Source organism: Bubalus kerabau, chromosome 16 (genome assembly GCF_029407905.1).
Source record: "Bubalus kerabau isolate K-KA32 ecotype Philippines breed swamp buffalo chromosome 16, PCC_UOA_SB_1v2, whole genome shotgun sequence".
NCBI lineage: Eukaryota > Metazoa > Chordata > Mammalia > Artiodactyla > Bovidae > Bubalus > Bubalus kerabau.
The window spans coordinates 56,840,942-56,867,044 of record NC_073639.1 but is presented as its reverse complement, the minus strand read 5'-3'; the positions used below and the strand labels follow the sequence as shown (position 1 = coordinate 56,867,044).

The 26,103-nt window shown below is 41.5% G+C and overlaps 2 protein-coding genes and 1 non-coding gene across 17 annotated transcripts in view; all 3 read left to right on the top strand.

Annotated features, from left to right (window-relative positions):
- Positions 1–4,994: 4,994 nt before the first annotated feature.
- DENR (density regulated re-initiation and release factor) lies at positions 4,995–16,620 on the top strand. Of its 5 annotated transcripts, none has more exons than XM_055550070.1 (8): positions 4,995–5,153; positions 5,956–6,069; positions 9,714–9,733; positions 10,418–10,502; positions 12,398–12,481; positions 15,207–15,323; positions 16,049–16,188; positions 16,296–16,620. In XM_055550070.1, exons 2-8 carry the CDS (start codon positions 5,964–5,966, stop codon positions 16,338–16,340), a joined length of 597 nt encoding a protein of 198 aa, XP_055406045.1. In that variant the 5' UTR covers positions 4,995–5,153; positions 5,956–5,963; the 3' UTR covers positions 16,341–16,620. The 5 variants fall into 5 exon arrangements, with proteins under 5 accessions (XP_055406045.1, XP_055406047.1, XP_055406048.1 ...); XM_055550071.1 differs by lacking the exon at positions 4,995–5,153 and adding an exon at positions 5,195–5,215; XM_055550069.1 differs by lacking the exon at positions 4,995–5,153 and adding an exon at positions 5,201–5,310.
- On the top strand, positions 14,202–14,332 carry LOC129630491 (small nucleolar RNA SNORA70). Its single transcript, XR_008703741.1, has one exon. It is a non-coding gene; the product is annotated as a small nucleolar RNA SNORA70 (small nucleolar RNA).
- A 4,103-nt stretch (positions 16,621–20,723) lies between the features above and the next one.
- The window catches only part of CCDC62 (coiled-coil domain containing 62), a 44,961-nt gene continuing 39,581 nt past the window's right edge, over positions 20,724–26,103 (top strand). For 3 of the 11 annotated variants that reach the window (XM_055550509.1, XM_055550515.1, XM_055550507.1), the window contains exons 1-4: positions 20,724–20,860; positions 20,950–21,034; positions 22,015–22,173; positions 25,498–25,690. In XM_055550509.1, the coding sequence (XP_055406484.1) occupies positions 22,099–22,173; positions 25,498–25,690 (268 nt within the window). In that variant the 5' untranslated portion in view covers positions 20,724–20,860; positions 20,950–21,034; positions 22,015–22,098. Of the gene's footprint in view, positions 20,861–20,893; positions 21,035–21,418; positions 21,588–22,014; positions 22,178–25,497; positions 25,691–26,103 lie in introns of those variants that run through there. The other 8 variants (XM_055550512.1, XM_055550508.1, XM_055550516.1 and 5 more) reach the window with 8 other exon arrangements.

The window sequence follows — 26,103 nt, the reverse complement described above, 5'->3', positions numbered from 1 at the left end:
GCTAAACAGGACACCCAGTGTTCTTTTTTGTCCATTTAAAAATCTTTCACAGTGTTTCCCAAGAGAAGAGATGCCCTTCTCAGCACCCACTTACATCTCATTGACCAGAATTGCATCACTTAGCCTCCTTCACTGCAAGAGAGGCTGGGCAATCAAGCATCTTTAGCTGGACACATGGTGACCTCAAGTAAAACAGGATTCTGTTAGTAAGGTAGTCTGCCTCACCTGTATACCCACTTGATGTGTTAAGAGCACTAGATTTTTATTTTTAGAAATGTTTATTTATTTGGCTGCACCAGATCTTTGTTGCAGCTCATGGGATCTTTCCCTTGTGGGAGATCTTCCTTGCAGTGTGTGTGTGTGTATGTATGTGTGTGTGTGTGTGTTAGTTGCTCAGTCTTGTCTGACTCTTTGCAACCCCATGGACTGTAGCCCACCAGGCTCCTCTGTCCATGGAATTCTCCAGGCAAGAATACTGGAGTGGGTAGCCATTCCCTTCTCCAAGGGATCTTCCCAACCCAGGGATCGAACCTGGGTCTCCTGCATTGCAGGTGGATAACCACCTGAGCCACCAGGGAAGCTCTCTTTGTGACATGAGGGATCTTTTTAGTTTTGGCATGCTGGCTCCTATTTGTGGCATGTGGGACCTACTTCCTTGTCCAGGGATCCAACCTGGACCCCCTGCATTGGGAATGCAGATTCTCAACCACCTAACCACCAGGGAAGTCCCTAAGGGTTCTAGATTTTAATATAATTTTAGCACACGTGAGTATGAGGATGGCTGGAGTAAACTGTTGGTTTTGATACTACTATTGACTATGCCAAAGCCTTTGACTGTGTGGATCACAGTAAACTGTGGAAAAGTCTGAAAGAGATGGGAATACCAGACCACCTGACCTGCCTCTTGAGAAACCTATATGCAGGTCAGAAGCAACAGTTAGAACTGGACATGGAACAACAGACTGGTTCCAAATAGGAAAAGGAGTATGTCAAGACTGTATATTGTCACCCTGCTTATTTAACTTATATGCAGAGTACATCATGAGAAATGCTGGGCTGGTAGAAGCATAAGCTGGAATCAAGATTGCCAGGAGAAATATCAATAACCTCAGATATGCAGATGACACCACCCTTATGGCAGAAAGAGAAGAGGAACTAAAGAGCCTCTTGATGAAAGTGAAAGAGGAGAGTGAAAAAGTTGGCTTAAAGCTCAACATTCAGAAAACGAAGATCATGGCATCTGGTCCCATCACTTCATGGGAAATAGATGGGGAAACAGTGGAAACAGTGTCAGACTATTTTTTTGGGCTCCAAAATCACTGCAAATGGTGATTGCAGCCATGAAATTAAAAAACGCTTACTCCTTGGAAGGAAAGTTATGACCAACCTAGATAGCATATTCAAAAGCAGAGACATTACTTTGCCAACAACGGTCCGTCTAGTCAAGGCTATGGTTTTTCCAGTGGTTATGTATGGATGTGAGAGTTGGACTGTGAAGAAAGTTGAGCACCGAAGAATTGATGCTTTTGAACTGTGGTGTTGGAGAAGACTTTCGAGAGTCCCGTGGACTGCAAGGAGATCCAACCAGTCCATCCTAAAGGAAATCAGTCCTGAATATTCATTGGAAGGACTGATGTTGAAGCTGAAACTCCAATACTTTGGCCACCTGATGCAAAGAGCTGACTCATTTGAAAAGACTGATGCTGGGAGGGATTGGGGGCAGGAAGAGAAGGGGACGACAGAGGATGAGATGGCTGGATGGCATCACCGACTCAATGGATGTGAGTTTGAGTAAACTCCGGGAGTTGGTGATGGACAGGGAGGCCTGGCATGCTGCGACTCATGGGGTTGCAAAAAGCTGGACATGACTGAGTGGCTGAACTGAACTGAACTGAACCTGTTTCCACATTCCAAACACAGTTCCAAAAATGGACACTTGACTCAGGGCTTGACTAGTTATGGTGATTGATTTAGGAATGGATGCGATTGGAAACAAGCCCATCAGATTCAACCTTTGGACTTTCATTGGAACAAAACTATAACTTACACTAGAAAAACAATAATACTTAAGGCTGAAACATATTTAGTCAATTTCCTGAAAATGTTTAGTTTTCAACTGGATGCCTGTATTCTTTGCAATAATTCCCCTGCCTCTAAGAGTCTGTGGCCTCCTGGTGAGAAACCACTGTGCTGTTTCTTTATTTAATAGGTTATTCCTCCTTTTATTATCTGAATGCTGACAGGTTGTGACAAGTGCGTGAGAAAGTACAGCTCTGGGTTTGAATGCCAGCAATGTCAGGCAGAGTTCACCTAGAGAACAGTATTTAAATACTATCTAAGTATTTAAAGCAGAGGGGAATTTCATTCAGGGCTTTAAAAGCTAAACAGAGATAGTGAAGCCACTCAGAAATCAGCAGCAAGAGGTCATCAATCACCACTGGTAGGCTAGAGACTAGATCTAGGGAAGGGGCGATGTTACAGGAGCCCAGAAGCTGATATGCTTAAATTATACAGGGGGAGACATCGGTACTCATAGAGATGTTGCCCAAGAAGATGGCACGGTCTCATTACTGCCTCCCATTGACTGAACTAGCTGGAAGCTCAGGAAAAAGAAAGCTTGGAAATTCAGTCATAGGAGTCAACACCCCCTTCTCTACAAAGCAGAGCAGGAAAAGCGTGAGGAATGGCACTGAAGACATTAGGTCTACTACACAGGACTGGGCACTCATCCATATTTCCTCATGTCTAAGATGCCACTGACTGCAAGATGCACCTTAGTTTATGCATCACTAAGAAAGGAAAAATACTGCCAAATTAAACTATGCCACAGTGAAATCCCATAGACAGAGGAGTCTGGCGGGCAACAGTTCATGGGGTCACAAAGAGTCTGACATGACTTAGCAACTAAAACAACAATGCAAAGACTCCATTCCATGCAATACATCTTGATACAAGAGATGTGAAAATGTAAAAATATGTGTGTCTTAAAATCATTAACATGCTACTAGCTATGTGTCTTAAGCATAGGTAAACGATGCATTCCCATCTTTGAGCTTTGATTTTACCCTCTATTTGGAAATTAGAGACAGTCACTACATTGTAAGGATTTTGTAATTCTAAGACTGTTAAGCTCAATAAGATTAGGGACTTTGTCTCGTTCACTGTTTCCCCAGCATGTAGCACATAGGGCGTTCTCAGTTATCAGTCGTGTCTGACTCTTTGAGACCCCCATGGACTATAACCTGCCAGTCTCCTCTGTCCATGGAATCTTCCAGACAAGTATACTGGAGCCGATTGCCATTTCCTACTCCAGGGGATCTTCCCGACCCAGGGATTGAACCCGCATCTGTTGTATCTCCTGCATTGGCAGGTGGCTTCTTTACCACTGTGCTACCTAGGAAGCCCCTGGCACCTAGTAAGAACCCAAGTTTTAGGAAATGAAGTCACCTGGACTTGATCTCCAAAGGAACAGGTTCTTGGCACATTAAGTATCAATAAATGGAACCTTTTATTATTGGAATCAAATAGGCTTAGAAACAAGATCTTTAATATCTTTTAGAATTGATGCTCTTTTGCTAGAGGGGGAAACCACTCATTTATATAAGAAAGATATGAGTAGGGGTCATAGTCTCTGGGGCAAAAGATTATGCTAGATGGCTTCATACACACTAAGTTCTGAGCAGACGATTTAAGGGTGGTACTGGTGGTGGCAAATGAAGCTGTAGGGAAGGGGGAGAATGAGACAGATGTGAGTGGAGGAAACAGCAAAACAGAAAGAACCACCTCCAACATCTACACAGCACTTTTGGTCTCCATTTCCCTAACCCACATCTCTTCAACTGTTGCAGTGTTATTCCCATTTCCTAAATAGGACTCAGGCTGAAGATGGATATTCATTTTGGTTTTTCCCAAAATGAAACAACTAGATAGAAGCAAAGCCAAGACACACCTGGTATGTGAAAACCTGATGAGAAATGGACTACTTCCTGCAATATCAGTAAACAAAGGATGTGACAGTCATCATCACCACCAAACTATGAGCTGGTGAACTCGGAGGGAACTCGGGAAGGAAAAAATACCTACCATCTAGCAGTCATCAGACTACAGCTACTCCCTACAACAAGCCCTGAGGACTCAGGATGGGAAAACACAGGATATTGGCCCCAGGTAGCTGAGGTGTATATTAAAGGAGAGATTTCAGTAAGCCCAGACTACTGCATCTGCTCATACACAGAAAAATCACTTAATTTCTTTACTTGACATACCTGATTTTCTTTAATTAACAATAATCTTTTGATTTTTCAGACTACCTGCTCCTTGCTGCAAAATGCCTATATATCCTGGCTTCTGCCCTCCCCAGAACAGTTCTCTCAGGGTTAACTTGAGATGCTGCCTCCTAGGCTTGAAGCCCTAAAATTCCAGCCAAGTAAAACCTAACTCTCAATCTTGAGGTTGTGAATAATTTTTTAGTCTACAGTGACGTGGGAGAGTTTAATTCCAATTTAAAACACATATAAGGATCAGTAAACACCAGGAAGCTGTGAAAATAGTTGTTAGGTTGGTGAGATTGCAGGGCAATGAGAAAAATGGAATAGCATTGACACTGTCTTTTTAAAAAGAATTCCGCCAATATAGAGTAGGGCGTTGAAATTAAACCAAACGCCTTTTCCAGTTGCAATCTCCCCGCGGAGGAATGACATCCAATAGGCTGGACGTCAGTCAGGACTGAAGGATGCACTCCAGACCCCAGGGCCACGGCCACGTCCCCGCCTCAGCAGTAAGCAGTAAGGAGTAAGCAGTAAGCAGTCTTCGCTTTCCAAAGAGCGCCCCCTTCCGCGCCGCGACCGCGAACCACCCACCCTCTCCCACAGGTAACGAGCACCGCCTACTGGCTGTCAGCCTCTAGGCTGCTTGGCCCCGCCCCTGAGCGAAACGCGCATGCTCTCCAATTCCTCCCCGCCCCAGCCTTCAGGCTTCTCGCGACAGCCGCCCGGCGGCCACTGAATCTCGCGATAAAGGCTTATTGTCTCGCGGGACCGCCGCTGGTAGACGCGCTCTCGGGCGGCTCTGGCTGGGGAAGAGGAATCGCATGTGTCGCTTCAGCTGGCGGTAGTGGCGGGCGCGGAGGCGGCGGAGGCTGTGCGACCGCCTGGGTAATAACCCCTCGTGCCTCTCCCGCTTCGGAGAAGCTTGTAGAGAGCGTGGGGAAGCTGAGGTGCTGTCCGGCGGAAGGGGGCCGGGCCGGGCGTCTCCACACCCCCGCCCACATGGGCCGCTCTGGTGTCCCCGGGGTTGCCCCCTTCGCTTCAGGTCGCGCCCTCACACCTGACCGCTCTTGTCGCCTTAGTCCCCTTACATTCTGCTCCTTTCTGGTCCTTTCGCCCGTATTCTGTCTCCTCAGACTCTGGTCTCCCCACCCTTTCTCACTTCCATCCCCTCTCCCGACTCGAAAGCGTCCCTTTCTTGGCATCCAGCCGCCCCCACACCCTGCACTCTGGGCGCCTCCGGCGGCCCACCCCTTCTTCACCCGCTCTTCGTAGGTTTTTCCAGCCTCTTCAGCTGCTTCTTGGCCTTTCTCTGTTGTTGTACTTTGCATCCCTTCCGAATCACCCCCAAACCTTTTGCCTTGTCTCCACCGAGGTCACTATCCCCATCCTTTTTTCCCATTCCTGCTTCTTCCACCGGTGCCCCCCCCCCCCCCTCTTCCGCCGCGTTGTCATGGTCCATTGCTATGAATCTCACTGTTGTCGCTGGCTTTCCTGTAGACCTGGAAAATGGTGTGCCCAGAATTAATCATATTTTATGAATCCAGCTTCTTACCTTTCATTCAGCAGAGAATTGAAACAGATTTTGGGTGGGGGGATTTCTAGTGGAAGACAGGGCTACACCTGAACAGTGTTTCTCTCAGGGCCTTGGTCCCAAATAGTAAAGCTGTGTTATTTTCTTTTCTGACAGGTTTTGAAATGGCTGCTGACATTTCTGAATCCGGTGGGCATGATTGCAGAGGAGACCAGAGGAGCAACACCAAGTTAGATGCAGATTACCCACTTCGAGTCCTTTACTGTGGAGGTAAGTGGTGGAAGGCAGAAAATGGCTTTCACTCACTGTATTTTTATACGTTATGATCAGTGGCTTCACATTTGGTCCAAGTAATTTTTTCATCTTTGTCATTTGGTGAATCTTTACTTGGGAGTTGGGCAAGAGGAGGCATGGATGAACAGATTTTCCCAACCTGTGGGACTTGGGTCTTGCTACTTGGCCTGGAGAAATTTTCAGTCCAGTTGAAATAGACATGTGTAAATAGATTATTCCAGCCCAAAGTAACTTTCCAGTCTGGCTGTTAAAGTTGGGCTTCTTGTAAGATAATTGACTCTTAAGGGATGACTGGATGAGGGAGTGGGAAAATGCATCCTAGATGAAGTGAATAGCTGTGTAAGGAAAAGCTTGTCTGTGGAGAAATAAGCGGTTTTGTATGAGTATAGTATGTAGTGTAGAAATAGTGTAATAACAAGTGGAAGATGATGAGGCTGGAGTGATGGGCAGTAGGACAGTTGTGGGAAAGTGTCCTTGGTCTGATTAATAAAATGTGGATCAGGGATTTTTTTCCCTTTGATTGTGTTTCCTCATTTTCAATTCAGAAATATTTGTTAATTGGAGATAACTAATTTTCCTAGCATCTTGGAAAGGTTCAGAAAAATTTGAAGACATACGACAGTAAAGTAAAGGGCAAGTAAATTTTATCTTTTTTAGTAAATATTTTTGGCCACTTACTATGTGCCTAACTGTTTTGTGTGCTGGAAACTGAATAATGAATAAATTAGGAGAAGTCATTGTTCTTGTGGACCTTACCTTCTGTGAATGTAATAGAGATTTCTTCTGGAATTTAAGTACTATAAAAGGAGAGGTGTTGTCACTGAGTTGAAAAATTGTATCGACGCATCATTTATTTACTGTCTTTGATTAAGAAAATAAAATGAGTATAAAATATCCCAGAGAGTAGGCAGGGGAACTTTATGTAAGGTTGACTTTGGCGTCATGGACCAGGGTTTGCATCCTTACCTTGGGCATTACCAGCTGCTCCTGCTTAATTCTAGCTCTGTGACCTTGGGCAAGTTACCTGATTTAACTAAGGATTAGAGGTCTGTTTCTTAAGGTCTGTAAAAAAAAAGATGGTGATTACATCTGGAGTCAGATAATTCCTATAAAGCTGGTTCAGCAATGAATTCAAGAACATAATAACAGTAAGTGCTCTTATTAAAAAAGTATACTGGCTTAGTTTATTCATTCTTGCTTGTCAGATGTAGTTACGAGTTACTGTTCTTTGTATCCTAATTCATTGAATCTAAGTCTCCATATGTTATAAGAGGCACCATTATTTTAGGTTCCACTTAGAAAGAAAAATTTGTTAAGATTGACATGCCATAATTATGGGATGCATCCCTATAAAAGTGAAAAGAAGAAAGAATTAATGAAATACAGTATGTGAAAGCCATCCTCTTCAATTGCTTATGTCACTCCTCAGATGGCTTTGAATAACCACACTAAGTATGCATCTAACCCAGTGATATTTCACCAGTAGTCACCAGAGGTCCCTAACCTTTTTGAGAAAGGTTTATTTTTATTTCCCTAGTTTGTATTGATACTCCAGGCACTAGGATGGAGACAGGATTACCTTTTCCTCAAGGAGTTTAAGGTCTAGTTGTAGGAGAAGGACTTAGGGAATATTCAATGCTAAATTAAAAAGACCAGAGCTATGAATTAGGATTTTAGGAAAAGGAGGGATCTTTGTTCGAAGGGAAGCTGGGAAAGTGAAGTGAGAAACCTTAAGTAATAGGTAGAATTTGCAAGGAAAGGTGGAGGAATTCACAAAAACAGTATGGGGGCAAGGTTTAATGTGGTATTTTCAGGGTAGAGGGGGAAAAAAAGGAGCTAATTGGTGCAGAATGCTGGTTGAAATATAGTGAGAAACAAGGGTACGTGGATGGGGTCATTTCCAGGGAGACATTTGTCTGCAGGACTGAGACTTCAGAATCTGAAGTCAGTCTGAGTTTGAATCCTGGTTTAGCCAGGATTGGCCAAGCCAGGCCAGTGACCTTGACCAGTTCCTCATCCAGAAAATGGATAACAGAGCCTACCTCAGCAGGCTGTTGAAAAGAATAAATAAAATAATGCTTCTAAAGGCCCCATCTCCTAATAGCACCACATTGTGAATTTTGAGGGGACACAAACATGAAGACCATAGCAGAAGGTTTCATGGATGATGGACTTTGTTCTTCATATCTCATCAGCAGGTGTATAAGGTCAGGTTGTTAGTAATGTAAAGCTGGTGACTGCTCATTATTTTCATTGAAGAGCTATAGTTTACAAATAGTAAATCATCTGTGGAGGAAAATTGACTCAAATAATGTGGAACTTGGAAGATTTGTCCAACTTTTTTCATCATATTAGAATTTTGCTGAACTGAATATTATTTGAAATGGTGTACAAAGTTTTATGGTTTTAGGGTTTGCAGTAATGGTATTTAACCTGTAATTATATCCTGAAAGTGTGGCTGAATATCTGTTCCTACTAGTGATTGAACTTGAACTGTGAAGATCAGAGAGCTCTGGTTAAGCAGGCAGAGCTTTAGTAGGAAACTCTAAACTGAAATAGATGGTGCATTTTATCGAATAGTTTCTGCCACATTACCACCTTTGTCATTGGATGAGCTATTGAACCTATTTCAGGGCTTCCTCTATAAAAGACCGATAATGGGCTGGTACACCGCTGCATTGCCTTGATAGGTTCTGTGGTTTAATTAGGTAAATGAGCATGAGCTTCAGAAACAGACCAGGGTTCAAATCTTGTTCTAACCAGATGCAAATGAATTACTTGTTCTAAGTCTCATTTTTGTCAATCATAATAAACATGGTAATTCTTACTTATCGGGTTGTGATGATGAAACATAATACAAAGTATAACAGAGTGCCTGGGATGTGCCCAGTAGATGGTAATTGCTGTTACTAGTAATGGTGTACCACCCGTCCTCTCCCTCACAAGCCTCAAGGTGTTGGGCGCACTGTACCAGTCCATTCCTCACCTTAAAAATTAAGCAGTTGACCCAGTAATAGAGTTATAGATAAAATTGAGAAACTTTGAGTTTTTCTAGTCCCTTAGCCTTTGCAGGCTATCTAGTGACAAGACTGAACCAACTCCCTTTGAAGGAAGGAAATTCAGTTTCATGATCTTGTATAGCATAACATGAAAAGGAGAGGAAAACTGTATTGCAAAGAAATGGTAACAGAAGTGCTACTGAAGTCTGTAAATGTGTTCGTATGAACGAAAATTAGTGGCTGTTTTAGTGAAGTTATCAAAAGAAATAACCAGCTCCATTTAAGCTTTGTTGCATGGGTAATTGTTCCCATCCTAGCTTAGTTTCCAACCCATTGAAGTGGTTGCGGTAAAACCGTAAGACATTCCAGATAGTATAGTCTGATGTTTTAGCAACTGAAGGAGACATTGTTCTTTAGATCAAAAAAAGAAATCAAGATAGTATCTCTATTAACCATGTGGCATTAACCTCAAAAAAAGCACATGATGGGGGTAGTATTTGAAAAGTGGTATAGACAAGTTACAGGAAAAAACAGAAACGAAGCGTTTTGTCAAATTATTAAGTCCTGTGTGTGTGTACTCATTTATTTATATTTTCAAATCTTTTCTCTCCATTTCCCCAGTCTGTTCATTACCAACAGAGGTAAGTTCTTTTCAAATTCTTTTTTTCTTTTTTAATTTGAGGTTATTGATTTTATAGCTAGCTTGGGAACTTCATTTTGTTATTTTTCATTTTCTGTCATTTGCTGGCAGAGTTTCAACCTTTTATAGAGAACTTCGGTTTAGAATGATTTTATGGTCCTACAGATTGTTTTTTTTTAGACTTTGAGTCATATGTGTGCATCTTTTGCACTTGTCTATACATAGTTTGGATTTTTGCGCAGAACTCATGGTCAGCCAATAAAACAAGAGTAACCTTAAAGTCAAAGTTTAACATCCAAACAGAGAAGAGAAAGCATAAATTATGTGTAAGGCTTTCTGTTGATAAGCTTCTTAAGTCAGGCTCTGTGGGCAGTTCATACAAATGAGACGCCTATATGCCCGAAGCAAGAAATGCTTGTGGTTATTTTTGTCTGTTTCCTCCTTTTTCTAATGGCCCTTCTGTTTGTTGGAGAGGAAATAAATTGCTACAGTGAGGAGGTGTGTTTTAATTTTTAATTTCTTATGGGACATTTCCTGATTGAATACAGATTTTCTGTGGATGAGACATTAGGTGGGAGTAGTTGATTTTATCATTCTATAAATAGCAGGCACAGGGAATGATTTTTTAATTAAAATGATTAAAAATATACTGTTGTGACTCAGTTTGTTCTTTTCCCCCCTCCAGTACTGTGAATATATGCCTGATGTTGCTAAATGTAGACAATGGTTAGAGAAGAATTTTCCAAATGAGTTTGCAAAACTTACTGTAGGTATGAACATTTTTTTTTTTCTTTCATAAAAGCCTGTACACCTGAAACAGATGCATGTAGGGCATTATTTTAAAGATACAAAAGTCCTCTAGTAGGAACAGAATTGTATCACTCTAATATCTATGTCTATTGACTGTAAAACTGTTTTAAGTTCTTCGGTTAATTAAGATTTCTTACATAAAATCGCAGACCACTTCATGAGTCTTATCTGGATAGGATAGGTCAAAATATCAACGTTCTTATATAAAGAAGAGTAAATGATTTAGGGATATATATTTTCACTCATTCGCTTAACAAATTATTTCTTGTATGCCTGCTATATGCTACACACTCTTTTAGATGCTGAGAATAAAGCAGTAAACAAAAGACTTGTTCTTTGGAAATTATAGAGGGAGAGACAAAATAAGTAAAACAAGACAAATGAAATAAATACATTAAATTATGATAAGCAGGGAATAGAAAGATAAGAATTTTGGGGGAGGGAATTTGAAATCTTGAAAGATAAAAGATGGCATTTGAACAAAGACCTAAAATAAGTGAGGGAGAGAGTCCTTTGAATATCTGGGTGAAGAATTTTCCAGGCAGATAACGCACCCAGTGCAAAGGCCCTGAGGCAAACACTTAGCGCATACAGCATATTTAGAAAACAGCAAGGAGGCCTTTGGTTTTTTGTGTTTTTTTTTGGTGGGAGGGTGGTCAGGGGCAGGTAGGAGATGAAGTCAGAGAAGTAACAAAGGACTATGTCTTAAAGAGCGAGTCTAGGCTTTTCTGAATGAGATGAGAAGCCTTTGGAGCAGTTTGGGCAGAAGAGTGATGATAAGGTCTGACTTTTGTTTCAACAGCATCTTTGGCTGCTATGTTGAAAATAGACTGAAGAGAGACTTCCCTGGTGGTCCAGTGGTTAAGACTGGGCTTCCAGAGCAGGGATGTAGGGGACTCAGATTCAATCCCTGGTCAAAGAACTAAGATCCCACATGCTGCGTGGCATGGCTAAAAAAAAAAGACTGAAGAGAGGCATAGGCAGCAAAGCAGGGAGATCAAGTAGGTGGCTCTTGCAGTGATTGGGTCAGGAGGATGACCACCTAGTCCAGGATGGTAGCAGTGGGGTGGTGAGAAGTGGTCAGATTCTGGACATGTTTTGAAGGTAGAGCTGACAGGGTGTCCTGATGTGTTGCTGTCCTGATGTGGGATGTGAGGAAAAGGGCCAGCTGCACTTCTGACCAAAGCAACTAGAATGGAGTTGCTGTAGCCAAAGGTAAGGAAAACTGCAGAAGGACAGATTTCCTCAGTTAGCAAATTGATAGCTTTTCGTACAAGACTGGTAAAAATGAAGGCAGTAGCAGAAGAAGGGAAACCCTGGGCCAGAAACAAGGCTATCGAAGTATACCCAATGTTACCCTGCTATTTGCTGCTTTGATTTTCAGATAGTTTTCCATGAGGCACAACCCCTGAGACAACATGGTCCGTCTGTGATTGGATAAGCACCCTCAAATCTGATGTAACAGTCAGTCTACCTGGTGGGCCCTGACTTGCCTAGGATGTATCTTCATATTCAGGACCAGGCTTTCTGTTAACAGAATCAGTATGCTTGATGCTAAACACTCCTGTGGAGTCTTGAGGGTTTTACGCTACTTTAATGTAGCTTCTGTCACCGTACACTTAAACCATAATGACTTCAGAATCAGGCCTGATAGGAGTCCAGGAATACAATCACTGACTTTATAAATGTTATACTCATTTGTTGGTAAAATACCTTATTTGTCTGTAAAGGTATTATCCTTCAATTAAAAAATAAATAAAATACCTTATTTGTGTATGAGGTTTCTCAGGGGTAATTTCTTAATGTTAGCATGAAGTGATGTCAGTGCTTATAAGGGTTTTGTTTTTACATCTAGAAAATTCACCCAAACAAGAAGCTGGAATTAGTGAGGGTCAAGGAACAGCCGGGGAAGAGGAAGAGAAGAAAAAACAAAAGAGAGGTGAGGCGTGATTTGACTTATACAAACATACTGCTAGAACAGGGCTCCCCAGAAAGCTTAGAATCTGCCTGCCAACGCAGGGAATGTGGGGTCAATCCCTGGGTCGAGAAGATCCCCTTGAGAAGGAAATAGCAACCCATCCCAGTATTCTTGCCTGGGAAATCCCATGGACAGAAGAGCCTGGTGGGCTACAGTCCGTGGGGTTGCAAAAGAGTTGTACACGACTTAGCAACTATACAACAATAACCACTAGAAGAAATAAGAAATGAAAGCATTCCCAAACTGAATAACATCTTCCTGTTACTGCCTTCTGTGTGAATACCATACAGAGGGGTACAGGATCGTTCTCAGGATGACTGGGTTTCCTATGATTTGGTCTCTATCAGTAAGTTGGACCCAAGGAAACTTGCTTCATTTGCCATGTATATACATAAAAAACAGCCAGCCAGCTTGTTTATGACTTAAAAACTTTGTTACCTTATAAAAATACCTTATGTATTCTATTTAAATAGAGTGAGGACATTTATAAAAGATTTTGTTCTCTCCTTATTACTGTCAGCTCAGTTGAATTTTTCTTTTCACAACTGATGAATATACTTGTCTACCTCTCCTCCTTCTAAAATGAATTTCTCGTGCCTTGTATCCTATCCCTGCCTGTTTCTTCTTCCTGAATTAATTCTCCCATAACTAAAATTAGCTTATAAATATTTTCTAGGACTTCGCATTAAAACAAAAAACATTCCCCCAAGAACTCGTGTCTCTCTTTGCCATATTCTCCTCCCCATTGCCTTCTTAGCTGGACTTCCTTGCTAAGACTAGACTCAGCTATCCTCCTTTCAGTTCAGTCATTGAGCCTTCACTCCTCAGTCCATCCTTACCTGACTTTGATGCCATTGAAACTCCTCTGATAAGGGTCACAAATGGCTGGGTGTTTGCTCAGTGGTGAGAGAGCGTCTGAATACTCCTTTCTGAAGTGTTGTGCTTGCTCCCTTATTCTGCTTTCCTTCCTCCTCAGGCTTCTGTGCAGACTTCTCCCTTCTGTCCCTTTAAAAAATGGTGTTTCCCAGGACTCAGTGCACTTACCTTCTCATTCTGCATATCCTCCCTGGATGATTCTTCTGCATCCTTAACTTTTGCCCCCACTCTGCACTTAGAACTCCCAAATCTAGTCCTGGATCATGTCTCTAGACTAGAAATGTGCATGGTCCCATAGGCACTTCAAACACAGCACTTCCAAAGTAAACTTACTTAAGTCCCAAATCTGCATCTTTTGTTTTGTTCACTTTGATTAATGACAGCAGTTTATCCAATCATTTGGGCCAAAAACCTGAGACCCATCTTGGCTTCTTTCTTTTTGCCCCTTTGAATCAGTTCTGAATTCTGTGATTTCGTCTCCTTCCTCTGTTTATTCTGTACCTATTGGCCATTGCTGTTGCTACTGCTTTATTTAGATTTTGATTAGTTTCTGCCTGAACTAATGTAGAAGCCTCCTCAGTGGCCTCTCTTTCATTGCTCTTCACAGGCCCACCCTCCACACGGTATGATGATCTTGACAGACCATAAATCAATGATTTCACTCCTGCATAGTCACTTGTATGCTGGGTTCTTTTCTTTGCAGTATAAAGAGCTTGATGTACTAGTTCTTAAATGACTGGTATATAATCTTTGCCTATCTGGCTTTCTTTCCTACATATCATAAGCTTCCTTCAGACAAGTGTATTTGCAGCCAATTAAGCCAACCATGCTCTTTTCCCCATGGGGGCTCAGTGTGCAATGGTTGTGAACAGTACACTACCTCCTCTGTAGTGTATTCAGTTTGTGGCCTATATGAGTCGCCCTAAGGAGACAGCCCTTTCCAGTGGACACTCGCATCCACCCTAACGAGACCAATTGCCTATGGGACCACCCCAGTTTAGGCTCCAGACAGGTATGTGAAGTGCCTTTGGAAAGCCCCAGGACACAGTGGCCAGGGTCCACATTGGTCAAGTTGCTATGTCCATCCATACCAAGCTGCAGAATACGGAGCATGTGATTGAAGCACTCTGCAGGGCTAAGCTCAAGTTCCCTGGATGCCAGATGATCCACATCACCAAGAATTGGGGATTTACTAAGTTTAATGTGAATGAGTTTGAAAACATGGAGGCAGAAAAGTGGCTTGTCCCAGATGGTTGTGGGGTCGAGTACAACCCTAACCGTGGCCCCCTGGACAAGTGGCGGGCCCTGCACTCAAGGGAGCCTTGGCACTGTCTTTTCCTTACTAGGCCAACCAGTAAATCCTACTTTCCTGTTACACACACCAAAAGACAAAGCATAGTTCTCAATTACAGCATACAGAAACTTTTTCTGTCCTCTGGAAGTAGAGTAAGCCATTCCTCTGCAGCGCTTATGGTAGTGCTGTGTTCATGGATCCTATTTCAGTATATACCAGATTGCTGTAATTTAACCTGTTCTCTCCTTGCCCTGGACTGAGAGCCTCTGGAGGACAGGGACTGTGTTTGTGTTCTCTTGGTCTTTGTGTCCTCAGCCCTTAGTGCAGTGCACAGCACATACTACTTACAATGTATTAACTGAATGAATACTCATGCATGTGTTTATGAATTTTGTATTAGAAAAAGAAGCTTTAGAAATTAATATTTTATACCTTTTGAAAATCAGTATATTTAAAGATAGTATTCTCTATTTATGATAAAACAACTAATCCTGAACTGTTTCTTAATAAATAAAGGTGGAAGGGGTCAAATAAAACAGAAAAAGAAGACTGTACCACAAAAGGTTACGATAGCCAAAATTCCCAGAGCAAAGAAGAAATATGTAACAAGAGTGTGTGGCCTTGCAACTTTTGGTGAGTTCAAGCTTAAGTATGTTTAAAATTTGTGAGTTTTATTCATTAATTCATTTCATTCTCTTTTTAATCTATTATCATGAAAATTTTACAGTTCTGTTTTTTGCTAAGAAGGATACAAAATGAGATTTTGGATTTCTAACTATAGTCAAATTTAAAATTTTAAAAATCTTTTGCAGAGGGGACTGGTTTGACTTTCCATTCCAGAATTTCTGCTTGTGCACATTTTATCTAGAATGAGGGCTGGACAGGTTTCCCTGAGCAGGTCTACCAGCACTGCTCCATTTTCCCTCCCAGTCTCAGTAGCCAAACAGTTGCAAAATGACCTGTCCCCTCTGTCTGACAGTAGCAGGGGAGGGAAGGTGGTTAGTGGTGGAGTGTCTTCCTTTGTAAAAAGGGATAACCACAAGAACTTCATTTACTTGGAAGTGTATATGTAATGTTGGAATTCATGTGTTCCTGGATTTTCTTTGGTCTTACTATATGAATCAGGAATAGTATGGATGATCTTATTTTTATGTACTGAGGCTTTATCTGACCTTAAAAATGTTACATTGTTCAGATGACTGCCTATGGGTAGTTTGTAATTACTGTTCTGAAAGGAACATGAAACCCATTAATATGATCTGTTTTATGAATTTAAAATGCAGATTAAATTTCAAAATGGAAAAATATCTTTGACATATGATTCCAATTATAGTCTGTTTCTTTTTTTAAAATAACAGAAATTGATCTTAAAGAAGCACAAAGATTTTTTGCTCAGAAATTCTCCTGTGGTGCCTCAGTAACAGGGGAGGATGAAATCATCATTCAGGGAGACTTTACAGATGATATTATTGATGTCATTCAGGAAAAATGGCCAGAGGTGAGTATTTGGAACTTGTGCATCTATAGAAGTAAGTTACTAAAGCAGTTGCTTCCATGTTAGTTGCTAAGCACAGCTCATGAAATGTAATTATTTGTGTTTTATAGGTGGATGATGATAGCATTGAAGATCTTGGAGAAGTGAAGAAGTGATTTTGAAAATGTGTCTGTATTTAATGATCTGAACTGATTGTTAATGTGGCCAAAGGGAGAGAGGCCTTTTAAAAATATATATATTTATCCTACAGTAAAACTGTAGCCTACCCCTCGCCCTTGGAATTGTCACTGTTCTGTACAAGGCTGCTTGTTTTTGGGTGTGTGTTTTTTTTTTGTTTTTTGTTTTTTAATTGCCAAAGTCTAATAAATAGGAGAGACTGTCATGCTTATGCATGAGATAGAATTTAGTCAAATAAAAAATTTTGGTCGTTTGGTACTGACTTTTCTCTTTCTTTTTAACTTTATTTTTGGAAAAACTAGATTTTCTGTGGAAAGCTTTTCTGTTGATTATTTTAAAATAATCACAATTTAATCAAAAATGATTTTTTTTTTTTTAATCTGAGTGATATTTTAAAGATTTGAATTTGGCTTCATCACCAGTAATAACTCTCCTTGCTTCTTTGGTGTGGTAGTTTTGAGACGCTTGAGTATCTCATGGATCTCTGGTTGAATTTGCTTCATGGTCACCAACCAAGTTCACTTTGTGGGCATATTAACATATTGTTGGTAACAGCTGTTTAAGCTGTTGTGGAGATTATTTGGTAAAATATATTAAAAGCCTTAAAACCATCTGCACTGTTTGACCCACTTCTTTGGCATTATCCTAAAGATATAATGTCTTGCTTAAAACTATGGATGAGGGTGTTCATCACAGTGCTACTCATAATATTTAAAAAATTGCAAATGATTATAAATGCACAGTTGGGAAATGGTTAAAGAAATGATGGTGTGTCATATGGTAGGATATTTGCATATATTTTAAAATACTTTCTAAGAATTCTTGGAAAGGTGTTTGATAATGGTAAGTAGGGGGTCAGACACCCAAATCCATTTTATACATTATTTTCATCATCTTGAGTGGACAACCATTCAGAGAGCCTGAGTTCTTGCTCTGGCTGTAAATTTATGTGAGTGAAATTCTGCTAGTCATTTGAAAATAATATACACCATTGCTCAGTATAGTCTGGAAAGCAGCAATTGAAATGTGTTTTTCTTGGAAGAGAAGCAGTGACAATGAATCTTAATGAATATATTAAATGAATTTAAACTCTGTTTTTATAAAGGTCCTAAGTCTGGTGCTACAAATTGGAAAGAAGACTCAGTGGTATTTTAAGTTGCTGTCAACACCTTTAAGAAAGTTAGAACCCATTGTCTGTTGCCATGCAGAATACCATCTTGAATGAATGAGTGGGTTTTTGAGTAATTGAAACATTAGGAAGAATGTATAAATAAAGTTGTAAATTAAGAAAATGAAATTCTGCATTAACTGTGAGTTTAGTTAAAATTATCTAATGAAGCAAATTTATCCATTAAGACCACTTGATATGTGTTATGTATGTATTCTGTTGGTGCTAGAAGATGTCTGTGTGCTTGTATCAACACGTGACTTCATGTAAAGATTCTTAATGTTCACAGTTCTTGGCAAATGCAGTTTCAGTCCATTTATAGCCACAGTGGATGTTACTGCAGGAAAATGCAGGATTAAAACTGTCCTTGTGTATATGTGTGAATCTTTTTCTTTGACTTGAAATTTAAAATGCAACTGTTTAATCTCTGATTAAAATCTATTGTTCAAGGGGAATTCTGTGGCCGTCCAGTGGTTAGGACTCAGCATTTTCACAGCTGTGGCCTGGGTTCAATCCCTTGTCAGGGAACTAAGATCCCACAAGCCTCATGGCATGGCCACACACACACACACACAATATATATATATATAGTTCAAGGACTGAGTTGAATTCATACATTCTGTATATACTTTTATTATGTAAATACTTTCACAATCTAGTATTTTTAGCAAAAAGAATACTTTAAACAGCTTTATAATATGTGTAAGAGATTTACAATGATTAAGCTGGCAACTTCAAATACAAATACAGTTTTGGTATGTAGTGTCTTATTTTTAAAAAACATCTGGCAATATATGGTTTTAAATTCCTTTTTAGTTAAATTGTTGTTAAATAACATTAAGTCAGCTGTCAGGTATAATCCATGGTAGCTTTCTCATTCTTAAAAATTAATAACAATTTTTAAAAAACAATTTATACCTTTTAGGTTCTGTTATTTACTAAATGTCTTTACTTAGGAAATATGGTAGAGAAACTGGAATGAGTCTGTAGAGTTCATCAGTTTGAATTAGTGCATAACCAGATGCTGTTTAATTCTTATATTTTCTCTTTAAAGATTTTTTACCTTAAAATACTAAGATTTTTGATTTGCAACTAGTCATAATAACCCTCTTAACCACATCCAATTGGTACTTAGCAACCATAACTCATAAAAATGAGCCTCATTTCTTACTGCTTCTATACTTGTACTTTTAAAGTGAATATTAGGCATGTGATTGCCTGGTAAAGAAGGACATTTTAGGGCTTCCTAAAACTCCCAGGTTTTACAAAAGTGAAATTTGAGAAGCATGTGAGTTAAAATGTTCCTCACTTGGAAAATTGACATTCAACCACATTCCTTTTCATCTTTCTCATTCCACCACCACAACTTACTGCATAGTCATCTATTGATAAGTCATTTAACAATTCGTCAGCATTTGCTTTCTTGATTTTTAAACTCTAAGGCATTGCCTTTTTGGTTCTGAACATGAGCCTATCCTAAGGAGACAGGTGTCTTCCAAATCAGTAAAGTTTCAGGTAAGATTTTTTTTTTTTTCTTTTTAAAAATGTTGGCAGTGCTGGATCTTCATTGCTGCAAGAGCTTTTCTGTAGTTGAGAGTGCAGGCTACTTTCTAGTTTTGGTTTGCAGGCTTCTCATTGCGGTGGCTTCTCTTGCTGTGGAGCATGGTCTTCAGTGGTGGTGGCTCCCCAGCTCTATAGCACAGGGTCGATAGTTGTGCACAGGCTTAGTTGCTCTGCAGCATGTGGGGTCTTCCCCGAATAGGGATCGAACCTGTGTCTCCTGCGTTGGCAGGTGGATTCTTTACCGATTCTTTACCATTGAGCCACCAGGGAAGCTCCAAGGCAAGAAATTTTAAATTTGTTTTTTCCATGTTCAGGTTATCTTTTATGAACATGAGGGCATGTTTTGCTAATTCAGTCAACCAAAAGTAAAGTTGAAATACGATTAAGAATTTGTCTTGCCAGCACTGCCATCTTAGGGGTTAAGCAGTAGGGGTGGGTGACCAGAGATTAAATATAATAAGCATTACTTTTTTATAGTTCAGTTCCTATAAGAGTAAAAAGGGGGAAGGAGTGATTATGAACAGGAGAATAAAATCTTAATCTCAACTCAGAACATGGTAAATATTGTCAAGATAAAATGCCAAGGGTCTCCCCCCACAGTCTCCCCCCACAGGGTGCACAACCACCTGCTTCCCAGGGGGCAGGACCCTCAGGGTGTGCACCTCTACCCCATGGGGGTACATCATCATTTAACTTACGCCAGGGAGGTGTATGCCCCCCTCCAAGGGGGACAGCATACCCACTGATTCAATCTGCTTTAGTAAAGATCAGATCAGATCAGTCGCTCAGCCGCGTCCGACTCTTTGTGACCCATGAATCGCAGCACGCCAGGCCTCCCTGTCCATCACCAACTCCCGGAGTTCACTCAGTCCATCGAGTGAGTCAGTGATGCCATCCAGCCATCTCAACCTCTGTCGTCCCTTTCTCCTGCCCCCAATCCCCCCCAGCATCAGAGTCTTTTCCCATGAGTCAACTCTTCGCATGAGGTGGCCAAAGTACTGGAGTTTCAGCTTTAGCATCATTCCTTCCAAAGAAATCCCAGGGCTGATCTTCAGAATGGACTGGCTGGATCTCCTTGCAGTCCAAGGGACTCTCAAGAGTCGTCTCCAACACCACAGTTCAAAAGCATCAATTCTTTGGTGCTCAGCCTTCTTGACAGTCCAACTCTCACATCCATACATGACCACAGGAAAAACCATAGCCTTGACTAGACGAACCTTTGTTGGCAAAGTAATGTCTCTGCTTTTGAATATACTATCTAGGTTGGTCATAACTTTCCTTTCAAGGAGTAAGCGTCTTTTAATTTCATGGCTGCAGTCACCATCTGTAGTGATTTTAGTGACCCTAATTAAATCAATCTCCTCCTTAATGTGTGTCCCAAGAGGTAAGGCAGATTGATTTAATGGGGTGGGGTGGTGTCAGGAAACCTAAGATGTTTCATTGATTTAATGAACGTTAGGCGATTTAAGGACTCGATTTAACGGCGGGTGGGGTTGGGTGACAGTATTTGAGGGAGGTGATTTAATCAGCGGTGACTCACATGATTTAGGGGTTGGTTTAATATATAGGAGTCACACAACACAGGGTGTTGACTGAATCAATGGGAATCACCTGACTTAGGATAGGGACTGATTTAACAATAGGAATCAAGTCATCTAGGGGCTAATGAAATCAGCCCGGGCACCCCTCAAGAGGGACAGCACCCTTCCAGGCTGAGCAGCAGGGTGGGTGTACGTCCACCCTAAGGCGTCACGTCTACCCCAAAAGGTGCATCTCATCATTTGATGTAACAAAAGAGCTACATCAAGAGTAAAAAAACCCCTAAACTTTTTACTCTCTTTATCTGTGATTCTCAGTTTAGAACTGTCTGCGGGGCTGGTCAGCAATTGACTATCAACTACTACCAGAGGTGGCGTCTGCCTCCATCTATTTGAATGCCAGGTACGGACTGTTCTCCCTACCCGGATGTGCAGGGCAGCTAAGGCGACAACGCTCACAGTTTAGGAGGGAAAGATGCGAGTCTGTAAGCAGCTGGTCATACATAGGCCAGGACGATGTGGCAGAGACGGCCGTTCATTTGTTCCATCATTCTCTGGGTAGTGGTGAAGGAGCGGTTCTTTGCGGGCCGCGGTAACGGCTTTTACATCACCAAACCATTCAAGAGTCTCCAGACTTGCAAGAACAAAACGCCGGGATGGCGGCGCGGCTCGCGCCAGGAGGGAGCCAGCCCCCCGTGGGGTCTCGCGAGAGCCGGGGCGGCCCCTCGGCGACGCCGTAGGCCGAGTGGGCCGGGCGCGCTCCGCGGGGTCGGCGGTTTGGGCGGGCTGGCTTGGGCCGGCGAGGGCGCGGGGCTCCGGGGTTCGGGGCTCGCCCCCCGCCGCTCCAGGCAGGCGCGCCGATGGCGTTTCTAAGGTGACGCTGCGCACACCGACTGTCTCTGGGGGTGGAGGAAACACCTATGAACCCTTCGGCCTCCTTCCTGGCCGGGCGCCAGGTGAGCGGCCGCCCCTCGGCGCCTCCGGTTTCCGCCGGCTCGTCCCAGGGCGAGCGGAGAGCAGTCCTCTGGGACAACGTGCATGGGGGTTACTCAGGCATCGTTCCTGCTTAAAATGTGAAACAATACCCAGGACGCAGGGGAGCGTCACGTCCGTTTCCTTACCTTAATGAAAACGTGTTGTTCAGTCCAGGCGCGGTGCTCACTTTTTAACGATATATCAATGGGCATCTGCATAGTTGTTTCTCCATACACCTGCTCGTTTACCTGCCCTTGCTTCCCAGCACCTGCGAGTGGAGCAGCGCTGTAATCACCAGTTTTCCCAAAACGTCTTGAAAGTAAACTTGCCTAAGATGTGCATGTATCTGGTCCGTATAGGTTGAGATGAACGTGTTTTGCACACTTGGTCCATTGTTTCCCGTGTTAGAATCCGTGCTCCTGGCTGGCGAGCTCAATGCCCCAAGCAACTGGTCTGCCCAGAGAATATTGGTTGAGTGAATGAGTGAGTGAAATGGCTTACCAAAGACTGGAATTCAAGTCTTATGGCTTGGAATTCCTTGACTCCAAGTTCCATTTTCTGTGTTTAGTAAGTAAGTAATTAATTCGTCATTATTATTTCTCTACAACTCTTATAATTCAGAAAGCAATAATGATGTACATGGGTCTCTGGTAAACAGTAACACTTTTTTTTTTAATTGGAGTATAATTGGTTTACAATATTGCATTAGTTTCAGTGTACAGCATAGTGATTCAGTTTTTTGTTTTTTAGTTCTTTAGTTCATAGATGGGGACAGTGCCATACTTAAGAATGTGACTTACAGCCTAGCTTATAATTTGTTAATAATAGCTAATGTTTGTTGATCGGTTATGATGGAACAAAATTTTATTAAGGCAGGACATGAAAATTTTAACATAAAATTTTCTCTGCACTTTGAGCCACACCCTCCTCGTGTGTATTGTGCATCCCCTTTATACATTAACTAGATCCCTTTAGAAGACCTAGGAATGCCTGCTTACAAAAAAAAAAAAAGGTTTGTTTTTTTTTTTTCCTTAGAACTAGCAAGCAACTCCTTAGTAGATAGCATTCCTTTTTCAATCATGTAAGGGGTCACAATGACCCACCACTTGCCTTGTCTGTGCAAATCTAAACTGTGTAAAGGTGAATGTATTATTTTGATGTATTTTCAACGCTTTGTCTTGAAAACATATGTAACTGTGTTTTGACATCTTATAGGCAGAATGGTTCTCAGAGCTTTTTGAAAGACTGTCTCCCAGGTTACAATCCTCAGGTTGGCTGGAAAAAATCTTCCATTTCTTTTTTAGATTTAACTGTTGATTGATTTTTAAAGACACAATAGTGTGTCATTTTTAATGATACAATGGGAAGTGCTTTACAGACCTAATCTTGCTTAATCCACACGACTAAGAAATCGAAATAGTGTTACTACCATTTCACAGCAAAGAAACTAAGGATTAAGAAAGTTAAGTAACTTGCCCAAGGTCTTGGAGCCACCAAGTGGCTCATTCTGGATTCCCACTTAGCTGAGACCAACTTGACTGCACTAGACTTTCAAATGATGTATGCCTAAAAGAAATTATTGTAGATAATTTTGTTAGGCATGAAAATGGCATCTTGGCTATATAAAAATGTTCATTTTTAGAGAGGCATACCAAAGTATCTAAAAGTAAAATACATTTTTTATCAACAACAAAAAGAAAAAGAAAGATTGAAACGTTGCAAAATTTTTGATAGTAGTAAGACCTAGCTACTGAGCAAATGTGAGTTCATTATACTGTTCTTTTATCTTCAGTGTATGTTTGAAATTTTTCCTTTACAAAATTTGTTTTTAAGTAGGTATGTTGAATTTGAACCAGTTATATTTAAACAATATTTACTTCCTGTTTCCCTTTAGTTGATTGTTCTAGAATTGCTAGATGGGGGTATAAGATGGGGGATAATATTGTTGATTGATACAAGGAGCTGCTGCTGCTGCTGCGTTGCTTCAGTCGTGTCCAACTTTGGGCGACCCCATAGACGGCAGCCCACCAGACTTCCCGTCCCTGGGATTCTCCAGGCAAGAACACTGGAGTGGGTTGCCATTTCCTCCTCCAATGCATGAAAGGGAAAAGTGAAAGTGAAGTCGCTTAGTCGTATCTGACTGTAGCAACCCAGCAGGGGTCCAGACCCGGCTGATCCAGGGTATTCAAAGGAGAGATGGCGTAGGCGAGGGTCAGGAAACAACTGCTTAATTAAACGTTAATTAAGGATATAAAGAGTAATAGAATGAGGATAGCTCAGTAGGAAAATTCAGTGGAGAAAAGAGGCTGAGTAGCTTGGTTTACGCGGGAGACCAATAAAACTTCAAGACAAGAAGCTTGCACCACTTACGTAGGCCGCAGGCGTCCTTCCGTTCTCCCGAAGGAGAGGAGACACAGGCCTCCCCGGTCGGATCTTAGAAGCCTAGGAATAATTAGTAAGCATGGCGGGTTCCGCGCTCCAGATGGAGACTCAGCCAGAGTGAGAGAGAGACATGGGGAGACCAGTCTTTCGAGGAACTGATCCCAATTCTTTATTTTCCATGGTCTACTTTTATACACTGAGATGTTATGCAAAAGTCACTCGGGGTGAGCAGTCCTGACTTTTATCAAAGTCAGGTGCTTCACACAAATGTATACAGAGGTCTTAGGGATGTTACATCATCTTCTGGCCAGGGGGCCTGCTGACAATTTATGGCCCTCTCCTTGTGACAGCGGTCAGTCAACCAGAACACTTATTTCTCCAGGGGTGATTATTCTTAAAACAGATGCCACCCAAATAAAGTTACATTCCTATAGGGAGAGGGTGTAGTGGGTTTTAGTTAAGGAAAGAATTTACTTAGCCTAAGGTCTGATGTGATTAATATCAAAGGTTAATACTTATTTCTTCTATATATTCATTAATGTGTGTAAGGGCAGGGGATATGGAGACTTAGCAACAAGCATTGGCTCAACAAATGAAAAACCCTTCACCAATACAATTTCTAATCAGCCCATTATACTTATGGTTTTCTAACTTTTCTAAGGAACCTGTTTTTAGAAGGTTTAAAGCACCTCGTGCCTCTCACAGTTGGGAGGCTGTGAGCAATCACATGTGGCCGGACAAGCCTGTCAGGCAGGCTAGAGAACCTTCAGAGGAGTTTGTACGTTGAAACACTCTTGTCACGCCCAGGAATTATTATTAACTGGAGCTCTAAGTTAACTCCTTCTCCGAAAGAGGTGGTGGGGGACAGCCCCCCGTAAAGTCAGAGGTGTAGGGGAGAGCGCAAAGTAGTAAAGTAGGCAGGCTCTGGTTATGGGGGTAGATGCTTGAGGATTTCCAGGGGGACTCCTGAGGCTCAATCCTGCCTTTGCGTATGTTGAGCCTCCTTCCTCATGACCTTTGCCATGGGCGGAGTGCCTCACGCCGGCTGCCAACACAACCCCATGGACTGAAGCCTACCAGGCTCCTCCGTCCATGGGATTTTCTAGGCAAAAGTACTGGAGTGGGGTGCCATTGCCTTCTCCTAATACAAGGAGGGTTGACAGCAAAGAAAAAAAATGCAGAAATGGGTTTATCTGTGATTAACCAAATGGAGGTTTTACAACTGGTCCTGCTCTTTAAGAGTAGTGTGTTTGGTATGACAGAAAATGATAGAGACAGAGTGTATAGTAGATGTTAGCATATGTTAAATATACATAATTTTGCCGCCATGTTATAATCAAGAAATAAAATTCCTTGATTCAAGTTGCTACCTTGAATTGGCAGCAAAAGAAGATACTGAGTTGGCCCTAAAATTCCTTTGGCCAACCCAATATAATTGTTTGGAAAATATGCTTTGGCTGATTTATGTCGATGGTTTTATTTTGACATGAATCTACTTTCTATATTTAGAACATCGGGTCAGAGGTTGAGATTTCCACTATTGAGAAACAACGGAAAGAGCTGCAGCTGCTCATTGGAGAGTTAAAAGATCGAGATAGAGAGCTCAATGATATGGTTGCAGTACATCAGAGACAACTTCTTTCATGGGAAGAGGATCGGCAGAAAGTGTTGACTTTGGAAGAACGTTGCAGCAAATTAGAAGGTCAGACATATCTTCAGCATCATCCATCTAGCGCTGGTACATGCCAACATACTGAAAGCGCTCATGGGAAAAACAGAGAAGGAACATCTCAACACAGTCCCTGTTGTCCTAGAGTTTAATTGAAGATAGGAGGACTTCATGAACATTCACAGCAGAACAGACAAACACAATGTGAATTAAAGTAGGGCAAGCAAAGTATTAATACTTAACTGTAGAAAGAGTGCTGGGACAGCTCCAGTAGACAGGAAGGGTCAAGAGCGAACCTGAAGGAAATTAGTTTTGAGCTAGAATATGAATGAAGATGCCACTGAACTGACCATTCCTTTTGAACTGACTCAAAGATTTTAAACTTTTGATATTGAACTTGATCTCAAGTACTTAAAACAGTCATCTTTTAAAATTACAGCAACCTC